General features: G+C 46.0%; 1 protein-coding gene across 1 annotated transcript in view; it reads left to right on the forward strand.

The window, feature by feature from the left end:
- LOC135569045 (Krueppel-like factor 12) overlaps positions 1 to 12500 on the forward strand; it is a 38292-nt gene that overhangs the window by 3933 nt on the left and 21859 nt on the right. Inside the window, exons 3-4 of the mRNA XM_065015871.1 lie at positions 4635 to 4798; positions 4887 to 5056. Of these exons, the coding sequence (XP_064871943.1) occupies positions 4635 to 4798; positions 4887 to 5056 (334 nt within the window). The remainder of the gene's footprint in view (positions 1 to 4634; positions 4799 to 4886; positions 5057 to 12500) is intronic.

Genomic DNA, 12500 nt, shown 5'->3' on the forward strand with positions numbered 1-12500 from the left:
TTATAACCAGAGTGGGTCAGGACTGACTACAGAGATGGGACAGGTTGTAACCAGAGTGGGTCATGAGTGAGTACAGAGATGGGACAGGTTGTAACCAGAGTGGGTCAGGACTCACTACAGAGATGGGACAGGTTATAACCAGAGTGGGTCAGGACTGACTACAGAGATGGGACAGGTTGTAACCAGAGTGGGTCAGGACTGACTACAGAGATGGGACAGGTTGTAACCAGAGTGGGTCAGGACTGACTACAGAGATGGGACAGGTTGTTAACAGAGTGGGTCAGGACTGACTACAGAGATGGGACAGGTTGTAACCAGAGTAGGTCAGGACTCACTACAAAGATGGGACAGGTTGTTAACAGAGTGGGTCAGGACTGACTACAGAGATGGGACAGGTTGTTAACAGAGTGGGTCAGGACTGACTACAGAGATGGGACAGGTTGTAACCAGAGTGGGTCAGGACTGACTACAGAGATGGGACAGGTTGTTAACAGAGTGGGTCAGGACTGACTACAGAGATGGGACAGGTTGTAACCAGAGTGGGTCAGGACTGACTACAGAGATGGGACAGGTTGTTACCAGAGTGGGTCAGGACTGACTACAGAGATGGGACAGGTTGTTACCAGAGTGGGTCAGGACTGACTACAGAGATGGGACAGGTTGTTACCAGAGTGGGTCAGGACTGACTACAGAGATGGGACAGGTTGTTACCAGAGTGGGTCAGGACTGACTACAGAGATGGGACAGGTTGTAACCAGAGTGGGTCAGGACTGACTACAGAGATGGGACAGGTTGTAACCAGAGTGGGTCAGGACTGACTACAGAGATGGGACAGGTTGTTACCAGAGATGGGACAGGTTGTTACCAGAGTGGGTCAGGACTGACTACAGAGATGGGACAGGTTGTAACCAGAGTGTTTCAGGACTGACTACAGAGATGGGACAGGTTGTAACCAGAGTGGGTCAGGACTGACTACAGAGATGGGACAGGTTGTTACCAGAGTGGGTCAGGACTGACTACAGAGATGGGACAGGTTGTAACCAGAGTGGGTCAGGACTGACTACAGAGATGGGACAGGTTGTAACCAGAGTGGGTCAGGACTGACTACAGAGATGGGACAGGTTGTAACCAGAGTGGGTCAGGACTGACTACAGAGATGGGACAGGTTGTAACCAGAGTGGGTCAGGACTGACTACAGAGATGGGACAGGTTGTAACCAGAGTGGGTCAGGACTGACTACAGAGATGGGACAGGTTGTAACCAGAGTGGGTCAGGACTGAATACTGAGATGGGACAGGTTGTAACCAGAGTGGGTCATGACTGACTACAGAGATGGGACAGGTTGTAACCAGAGTGGGTCAGGACTGACTACAGAGATGGGACAGGTTGTAACCAGAGTGGGTCAGGACTGACTACAGAGATGGGACAGGTTGTAACCAGAGTGGGTCAGGACTGACTACAGAGATGGGACAGGTTGTTACCAGAGTGGGTCAGGACTGACTACAGAGATGGGACAGGTTGTTACCAGAGTGGGTCATGACTCACTACAGAGATGGGACAGGTTGTAACCAGAGTGGGTCAGGACTGACTACAGAGATGGGACAGGTTGTAACCAGAGTGGGTCAGGACTGACTACAGAGATGGGACAGGTTGTAACCAGAGTGGGTCAGGACTGACTACAGAGATGGGACAGGTTGTTACCAGAGTGGGTCAGGACTGACTACAGAGATGGGACAGGTTGTTACCAGAGTGGGTCAGGACTGACTACAGAGATGGGACAGGTTGTTACCAGAGTGGGTCAGGACTGACTACAGAGATGGGACAGGTTGTAACCAGAGTGGGTCAGGACTGACTACAGAGATGGGACAGGTTGTTACCAGAGTGGGTCAGGACTGACTACAGAGATGGGACAGGTTGTTACCAGAGTGGGTCAGGACTGACTACAGAGATGGGACAGGTTGTTACCAGAGAGGGTCAGGACTGACTACAGAGATGGGACAGGTTGTAACCAGAGTGGGTCAGGACTGACTACAGAGATGGGACAGGTTGTTACCAGAGTGGGTCAGGAGTGACTACAGAGATGGGACAGGTTGTTACCAGAGTGGGTCAGGACTGACTACAGAGATGGGACAGGTTGTAACCAGAGTGGGTCAGGACTGACTACAGAGATGGGACAGGCTGTAACCAGAGTGGGTCAGGACTGACTACAGAGATGGGACGGGCTGTAACCAGAGTGGGTCATGAGTGAGTACAGAGATGGGACAGGTTGTAACCAGAGTGGGTCAGGACTGACTACAGAGATGGGACAGGTTATAACCAGAGTGGGTCAGGACTGACTACAGAGATGGAACAGGTTGTTACCAGAGTGGGTCATGAGTGAGTACAGAGATGGGACGGGTTGTAACCAGAGTGTTTCAGGACTCACTACAGAGATGGGACAGGTTATAACCAGAGTGGGTCAGGACTGACTACAGAGATGGGACATGTTGTTACCAGAGTGGGTCAGGACTGACTACAGAGATGGGACAGGTTGTTACCAGAGTGGGTCAGGACTGACTACAGAGATGGGACAGGTTGTAACCAGAGTGGGTCAGGACTGACTACAGAGATGGGACAGGTTGTAACCAGAGTGGGTCAGGACTCACTACAGAGATGGGACAGGTTATAACCAGAGTGGGTCAGGAGTGAGTACAGAGATGGGACAGGTTGTTACCAGAGTGGGTCAGGACTGACTACAGAGATGGGACAGGTTGTAACCAGAGTGGGTCAGGACTGACTACAGAGATGGGACAGGTTGTTACCAGAGTGTGTCAGGACTGACTACAGAGATGGGACAGGTTGTTACCAGAGTGGGTCAGGACTGACTACAGAGATGGGACAGGTTGTAACCAGAGTGGGTCAGGACTGACTACAGAGATGGGACAGGTTGTAACCAGAGTGGGTCAGGACTGACTACAGAGATGGGACAGGTTGTTACCAGAGTGGGTCAGGACTGACTACAGAGATGGGACAGGTTGTTACCAGAGTGGGTCAGGACTGACTACAGAGATGGGACAGGTTGTTACCAGAGTGGGTCAGGACTGACTACAGAGATGGGCCAGGTTGTTACCAGAGTGGGTCAGGACTGACTACAGAGATGGGACAGGTTGTAACCAGAGTGTTTCAGGACTCACTACAGAGATGGGACAGGTTGTTACCAGAGTGGGTCAGGACTGACTACAGAGATGGGACAGGTTATAACCAGAGTGGGTCAGGACTCACTACAGAGATGGGACAGGTTGTAACCAGAGTGGGTCAGGACTGACTACAGAGATGGGACAGGTTGTTACCAGAGTGGGTCAGGACTGACTACAGAGATGGGACAGGTTGTAACCAGAGTGGGTCAGGACTGACTACAGAGATGGGACAGGTTGTTACCAGAGTGGGTCAGGACTGACTACAGAGATGGGACAGGTTGTAACCAGAGTGGGTCAGGACTGACTACAGAGATGGGACAGGTTGTAACCAGAGTGGGTCAGGACTGACTACAGTAGCCATCCATTCCACCTCTTCACTTGATCACAGGACTCCATCTAGTGGCAAAACAGTCTAGAAACGTCCAATAGGAGACAGAGTGGGTCAGGACTCACTACAGAAACGTCCAATAGGAGACAGAGTGGGTCAGGACTCACTACAGAAACGGCCAATAGGAGACAGAGTGGGTCAGGACTCACTACAGAAACGTCCAATAGGAGACAGAGTGGGTCAGGACTCACTACAGAAACGTCCAATAGGAGACAGAGTGGGTCAGGACTCACTACAGAAACGTCCAATAGGAGACAGAGTGGGTCAGGACTCACTACACGACAATAGGAGACAGAGTGGGTCAGGACTCACTACAGAGATGGTCAATAGGAGACAGAGTGGGTCAGGACTCACTACAGAGATGGTCAATAGGAGACAGAGTGGGTCAGGACTCACTACAGAAACGTCCAAAGGAGACAGAGTGGGTCAGGACTCACTACAGAAACGTCAATAGGAGACAGAGTGGGTCAGGACTCACTACAGAGATGGTCAATAGGAGACAGAGTGGGTCAGGACTCACTACAGAGATGGTCAATAGGAGACAGAGTGGGTCAGGACTCACTACAGAGATGGTCAATAGGAGACAGAGTGGGTCAGGACTCACTACAGAAACGTCCAATAGGAGACAGAGTGGGTCAGGACTCACTACAGAGATGGTCAATAGGAGACAGAGTGGGTCAGGACTCACTACAGAAACGTCAATAGGAGACAGAGTGGGTCAGGACTCACTACAGAAATCCAATAGGAGACAGAGTGGGTCAGGACTCACTACAGAGGATAAAATGCATTGAAACAGTCAGACTGACCAATAGGAGACAGAGTGGGTCAGGACTCACTACAGAAACGTCCAATAGGAGACAGAGTGGGTCAGGACTCACTACAGAAACGTCCAATAGGAGACAGCAACACAGTTCATTGATAAATAGTAGGATAAAATGGGATACAACGTGTTGTAATGACTGATTGATAGAATGATTAAATGATTGAATGATTGATTTATTGATTGATTGATTGATTGATTGATTGATTTATTGATTGATTGATTGATTGATTGATTGATTGTGTTGCAGCTCCATGTTAGCCGGTGGTATCCAGAGCATGCGGGTAGGTCATGTGACCAGGTCAGAGGTCAGGGGGCGTGTCCGTAGGTGTGTCCACAGGTGTGAGTTTTACGGCTGTAACAAGGAGTACACCAAGAGTTCCCACCTCAAGGCCCACAGACGCACACACACAGGTAGGTCACGCACGCACGCTTACCCACACACACACGCACACGCACACACACACACAGTAAAAATCATAATCTATCTTCTCTGTCCCAGGTGAGAAGCCGTATAAGTGCACGTGGGACGGGTGCACGTGGCATTTTGCCCGTTCTGACGAGCTGACCCGCCATTACAGGAAACACACGGGGGTGAAGCCCTTCAGGTGTGGCGACTGCCAACGCTCCTTTTCCCGCTCAGATCACCTGGCCCTGCACAGACGCAGACAGGTTGATCTGAGGAGGAGGGACCTGGCCCTGCACAGACACACTGACCTGAGGAGGAGGGACCTGGCCCTGCACAGACGCAGACACACACTGACCTGAGGAGGAGGGACCTGGCCCTGCACAGACGCAGACACACACTGACCTGAGGAGGAGGGACCTGGCCCTGCACAGACGCAGACACACACTGATCTGAGTGGGAGGACCTGGCCCTGCACAGACACACACTGACCTGAGGAGGACCTGGCCCTGCACAGACACACACTGATCTGAGGAGGAGTGGACCTGGCCCTGCACAGACGCAGACACACACTGATCTGAGGAGGGACCTGGCCCTGTCAGACACAGACACACACTGACCTGAGGAGGGACCTGGCCCTGCACAGACACACACTGATCTGAGGAGGAGGGACCTGGCCCTGCACAGACGCAGACACACACTGATCTGAGGACGGACGGACGGACGGACGGACGGACAGGACGGACAGACAGACAGACAGACAGACAGACAGACAGACAGACAGACAGACAGACAGACAGACAGACAGATACTGATCTGAGGAGGGATGGACAGACAGACAGAGCAGCACACAGACTAACAGTAAATGGACTGTTGTAGCCTACAAGTGTATCGATGGGTCAGTAGACAGAAGTAGGTCCACAGACTGAGAACTTCATTCAACATGGTTTAAACTCGGATTGAAAGAACAAGTGTCCAAGTACCAAAATGCTTTGTCGAATGTATTTTTATTCTGTTTTCCATACAAATTAAACTGTGAATTAAATGTATACTACAATACATGTGTCAAATGTTAAAATTATATTAATTTATTCATTTATTGTACTATGATCTCTGAATTCTCTTAATTACATTTCAAAGAATATATATATACAGTGTCCGTCCTAGTGTATATATATATATATAGAATCTGCTGCCCCCTAATGGATATATATATAATCTGCTGCCCCCTAGTGGATATATATAGAATCTGCTGCCTCCTCGTGGATATATTTAGAATCTCCTGCCCTCTAGTGGATATATATAGAATATGCTGCCCCCTAGTATATATATAGTGTATATATATATAGTGTATATATATATATATATAGGATATATATATATATATATACATACACTAGGAGACATATCTATATATATCCACTACAGTATCTAAATATATCCACAGAGTGGGTCATATACTCCACAGAAGACGCAGATTCCATATATATCAGGGACGGGGACAGATTCTAAATATATCCACTGGGGCAGCAGATTCTATATATATCCACTAGGAGACAGCAGATTCTATATATATCCACTAGGGGGCAGCAGATTCTAAATATATCCACTAGGGGGCAGCAGATTCTATTTATATCCACTAGGGGGCAGCAGATTCTATATATATCCACTAGGGGGCAGCAGATTATATATATCCACTAGAGGGCAGCAGATTATATATATATCCACTAGAGGGCAGCAGATTATATATATATCCACTAGAGGGCAGCAGATTATATATATATCCATTAGGGGGCAGCAGATTCTATATATATCCACAGGGGCATCAGATTCTAAATATATCCACTAGGAGACAGCAGATTCTATTTATCCACTAGGGCAGCAGATTATATATATATCCATTTCAGACAGCAGATTCTATATATATCCACTAGGGGCAGCAGATTCTATATATATCCACTAGGGGCAGCAGATTATATATATATCCACTAGGGGCAGCAGATTATATTTATATCCACTAGGGGGCAGCAGATTCTATATATATCCACTAGGGGCAGCAGATTCTATATATATCCACTAGGGGGCAGCAGATTCTATATATATCCACTAGGGCAGCAGATTCTATATATATCCACTAGGGGGCAGCAGATTCTATATATATCCACTAGGAGACAGCAGATTCTATATATCCACTAGGGGCAGCAGGGGGCAGCAGATTCTATTTATATCCACTAGGGCAGCAGATTATATATATCCACTAGAGGGCAGCAGATTATATATATATCCACTAGGGGCAGCAGATTCTATATATATCCACTAGGGGCAGCAGATTATATATATCCACTAGGGGCAGCAGATTATATATATATCCACTAGGAGACAGCAGATTCTATTTATATCCACTAGGGGCAGCAGATTCTATATATATCCACTAGGGGCAGCAGATATATATATCCACTAGAGGCAGCAGATTATATATATATCCATCCACTAGAGGGCAGCAGATTTATATATATCCATTAGGGGGCAGACAGATTCATATCCACTAGGGGGCATCAGATTCTAAATATATCCACTAGGAGACAGCAGATTCTATTTATCCACTAGGGGGCAGCAGATTATATATATATCCACTAGGAGACAGCAGATTCTATATATATCCACTAGGGGGCAGCAGATTCTATATATATCCACTAGGGGGCAGCAGATTATATATATATCCACTAGGGGCAGCAGATTATATTTATATCCACTCGGGGCAGCAGATTTATATATATATCCACTAGGGGGCAGCAGATTCTATATATATCCACTAGGGGCAGCAGATTCTATATATATCCACTAGAGGCAGCAGATTATATTTATATCCACTAGGGGGCAGCAGATTCTATATATATCCACTAGGGGCAGCAGATTCCATAGGGGCAGCAGATATATATATCCACTAGGGGGCAGCAGATTCTATATATATCCACTAGGGGCAGCAGATTATATATATATCCACTAGGGGGCAGCAGATTCTATATATATCCACTAGGGGCAGCAGATTCTATATATATCCACTAGGGGGCAGCAGATTCTATATATATCCACTAGGGGGCAGCAGATTCTATATATATCCACTAGGGGGCAGCAGATTATATTTATATCCAATAGGGGCAGCAGATTATATATATATCCACTAGGGGGCAGCAGATTATATTTATATCCACTAGGGGCAGCAGATTCTATATATATCCACTAGGGGGCAGCAGATTCTATATATATCCACTAGGGGCAGCAGATTCTATATATATCCACTAGGGCAGCAGATTCTATATATATCCACTAGTTATTCTATATATATCCACTAGGGGCAGCAGATTCTATATATATCCACTAGGGGGCAGCAGATTCTATATATATCCACTAGGGGGCAGCAGATTCTATATATATCCACTAGGGGGCAGCAGATTCTATATATATCCACTAGGGGGCAGCAGATTCTATATATATCCACTAGGGGGCAGCAGTTCCCTATTTTAAAAAACATGGGCCTCCAACTCTGGTATTGGAGAGGGACATGCAGGCTTTTCTTCCAACCCAGCAGTAACACACCTCATTTAAATAATCAACTGTCTTAATGATCTTCAATCTAGCTTTTCTAGACTAATTTTCATTTAATCGAAGGTGAAGGAAGAGAGATATGTTTAACTGGTATCTATCTAGAGGGGAAGGAGGAGAGAGATGTTTAACTGGTATCTATCTAGAGGGGAAGGAACAGAGATGTTTAACTGGTATCTATCTAGAGGGGAAGGAACAGAGATGTTTAACTGGTATCTATCTAGAGGGGAAGGAGGAGAGATGTTTAACTGGTATCTATCTAGAGGGGAAGGAGGAGAGAGATGTTTAACTGGTATCTATCTAGAGGGGAAGGAGGAGAGATGTTTAACTGGTATCTATCTAGAGGGGAAGGAGGAGAGATGTTTAACTGGTATCTATCTAGAGGGGAAGGAGGAGAGAGATGTTTAACTGGTATCTATCTAGAGAGAGGTTTAAGGAGGAAGAGGAGAGAGATGTTTAACTGGTATCTATCTAGAGGGGAAGGAGGAGAGAGATGTTTAACTGGTATCTATCTAGAGGGGAAGGAGGAGAGAGATGTTTAACTGGTATCTATCTAGAGGGGAAGGAGGAGAGATGTTTAACTGGTATCTATCTAGAGGGAAGGAGGAGAGATGTTTAACTGGTATCTATCTAGAGGGGAAGGAGGAGAGAGATGTTTAACTGGTATCTATCTAGAGGGGAAGGAGGAGAGATGTTTAACTGGTATCTATCTAGAGGGGAAGGAGGAGAGAGATGTTTAACTGGTATCTATCTAGAGGGGAAGGAGGAGAGAGATGTTTAACTGGTATCTATCTAGAGGGGAAGGAGGAGAGAGATGTTTAACTGGTATCTATCTAGAGGGGAAGGAGGAGAGATGTTTAACTGGTATCTATCTAGAGGGGAAGGAGGAGAGATGTTTAACTGGTATCTATCTAGAGGGGAAGGAGGAGAGAGATGTTTAACTGGTATCTATCTAGAGGGGAAGGAACAGAGAGATGTTTAACTGGTATCTATCTAGAGGGGAAGGAGGAGAGATGTTTAACTGGTATCTATCTAGAGGGGAAGGAGGAGAGATGTTTAACTGGTATCTATCTAGAGGGGAAGGAGAGGGTTTAACTGGTAATCTAGAGGGGAAGGAGAGAGAGAGATGTTTAACTGGTATCTATCTAGAGGGGAAGGAGAGAGATGTTTAACTGGTATCTATCTAGAGGGGAAGGAGGAGAGAGATGTTTAACTGGTATCTATCTAGAGGGAAGGAGAGAGAGATGTTTAACTGGTATCTATCTAGAGGGGAAGGAGGAGAGAGATGTTTAACTGGTATCTATCTAGAGGGGAAGGAGAGAGAGATGTTTAACTGGTATCTATCTAGAGGGGAAGGAGGAGAGATGTTTAACTGGTATCTATCTAGAGGGGAAGGAGGAGAGAGATGTTTAACTGGTATCTATCTAGAGGGGAAGGAGGAGAGATGTTTAACTGGTATCTATCTAGAGGGGAAGGAGAGAGAGATGTTTAACTGGTATCTATCTAGAGGGAAGGAAGGAGAGAGATGTTTAACTGGTATCTATCTAGAGGGGAAGGAGGAGAGAGATGTTTAACTGGTATCTATCTAGAGGGAAGGAGGAGAGAGATGTTTAACTGGTATCTATCTAGAGGGGAGGAGGAGAGAGATGTTTAACTGGTATCTATCTAGAGGGGAAGGAGGAGAGATGTTTAACTGGTATCTATCTAGAGGGGAAGGAGGAGAGATGTTTAACTGGTATCTATCTAGAGGGGAAGGAGGAGAGAGATGTTTAACTGGTATCTATCTAGAGGGGAAGGAGGAGAGATGTTTAACTGGTATCTATCTAGAGGGGAAGGAGGAGAGATGTTTAACTGGTATCTATCTAGAGGGGAAGGAGGAGAGAGATGTTTAACTGGTATCTATCTAGAGGGGAAGGAGGAGAGAGATGTTTAACTGGTATCTATCTAGAGGGGAAGGAGGAGAGAGATGTTTAACTGGTATCTATCTAGAGGGGAAGGAGGAGAGAGATGTTTAACTGGTATCTATCTAGAGGGGAAGGAGGAGAGAGATGTTTAACTGGTATCTAAGAGGGGAAGGAGGAGAGATGTTTAACTGGTATCTATCTAGAGGGGAAGGAGGAGAGAGATGTTTAACTGGTATCTATCTAGAGGGGAAGGAGGAGAGAGATGTTTAACTGGTATCTATCTAGAGGGGAAGGAGGAGAGAGATGTTTAACTGGTATCTATCTAGAGGGGAAGGAGAGAGAGATGTTTAACTGGTATCTATCTAGAGGGGAAGGGACAGAGATGTTTAACTGGTATCTATCTAGAGGGGAAGGAGGAGAGAGATGTTTAACTGGTATCTATCTAGAGGGGAAGGGACAGAGATGTTTAACTGGTATCTATCTAGAGGGGAAGGAGGAGAGATGTTTAACTGGTATCTATCTAGAGGGGAAGGAAGGAGAGAGATGTTTAACTGGTATCTATCTAGAGGGGAAGGAGGAGAGAGATGTTTAACTGGTATCTATCTAGAGATGGAAGGAGGGGAAGGAGAGATGTTTAACTGGTATCTATCTAGAGGGAAGGAGAGAGAGATGTTTAACTGGTATCTATCTAGAGGGGAAGGAGGAGAGAGATGTTTAACTGGTATCTATCTAGAGGGGAAGGAGGAGAGATGTTTAACTGGTATCTATCTAGAGGGGAAGGAGGAGAGAGATGTTTAACTGGTATCTATCTAGAGGGGAAGGAGGAGAGAGATGTTTAACTGGTATCTATCTAGAGGGGAAGGAGAGAGAGATGTTTAACTGGTATCTATCTAGAGGGGAAGGAGGAGAGAGATGTTTAACTGGTATCTATCTAGAGGGGAAGGAGGAGAGATGTTTAACTGGTATCTATCTAGAGGGGAAGGAGGAGAGATGTTTAACTGGTATCTATCTAGAGGGGAAGGAGGAGAGAGATGTTTAACTGGTATCTATCTAGAGGGGAAGGAGAGAGAGATGTTTAACTGGTATCTATCTAGAGGGGAAGGAGGAGAGAGATGTTTAACTGGTATCTATCTAGAGGGGAAGGAGGAGAGATGTTTAACTGGTATCTATCTAGAGGGGAAGGAACAGAGAGATGTTTAACTGGTATCTATCTAGAGGGGAAGGAGGAGAGAGATGTTTAACTGGTATCTATCTAGAGGGGAAGGAGGAGAGATGTTTAACTGGTATCTATCTAGAGGGAAGGAACAGAGAGATGTTTAACTGGTATCTATCTAGAGGGGAAGAGAGATGTTTAACTGGTATCTATCTAGAGGGAAGGAGGAGAGAGATGTTTAACTGGTATCTATCTAGAGGGGAAGGAGGAGAGAGATGTTTAACTGGTATCTATCTAGAGGGGAAGGAGGAGAGAGATGTTTAACTGGTATCTATCTAGAGGGGAAGGAGGAGAGAGATGTTTAACTGGTATCTATCTAGAGGGAAAGGAGGAGAGAGATGTTTAACTGGTATCTATCTAGAGGGGCAGAGAGATGTTTAACTGGTATCTATCTAGAGGGGAAGGAAGAGAGATGTTTAACTGGTATCTATCTAGAGGGGAACAGAGAGATGTTTAACTGGTATCTATCTAGAGGGGAAGGAGAGAGAGATGTTTAACTGGTATCTATCTAGAGGGGAAGGAGGAGAGAGATGTTTAACTGGTATCTATCTAGAGGGAAGGAGGAGAGAGATGTTTAACTGGTATCTATCTAGAGGGGAAGGAGAGAGAGATGTTTAACTGGTATCTATCTAGAGGGAAGGAGGAGAGATGTTTAACTGGTATCTATCTAGAGGGGAAGGAGGAGAGAGATGTTTAACTGGTATCTATCTAGAGGGGAAGGAGGAGAGATGTTTAACTGGTATCTATCTAGAGGGGAAGGAGGAGAGATGTTTAACTGGTATCTATCTAGAGGGGAAGGAGGAGAGATGTTTAACTGGTATCTATCTAGAGGGGAAGGAGGAGAGAGATGTTTAACTGGTATCTATCTAGAGGGGAAGGAGGAGAGATGTTTAACTGGTATCTATCTAGAGGGGAAGGAGGAGAGAGATGTTTAACTGGTATCTATCTAGAGGGGAAGGAACAGAGATGTTTAACTGGTATCTATCTAGA

Source organism: Oncorhynchus nerka, unplaced genomic scaffold, assembly GCF_034236695.1.
Source record: "Oncorhynchus nerka isolate Pitt River unplaced genomic scaffold, Oner_Uvic_2.0 unplaced_scaffold_1235, whole genome shotgun sequence".
In the NCBI taxonomy this organism is placed as follows: Eukaryota; Metazoa; Chordata; class Actinopteri; order Salmoniformes; family Salmonidae; genus Oncorhynchus; species Oncorhynchus nerka.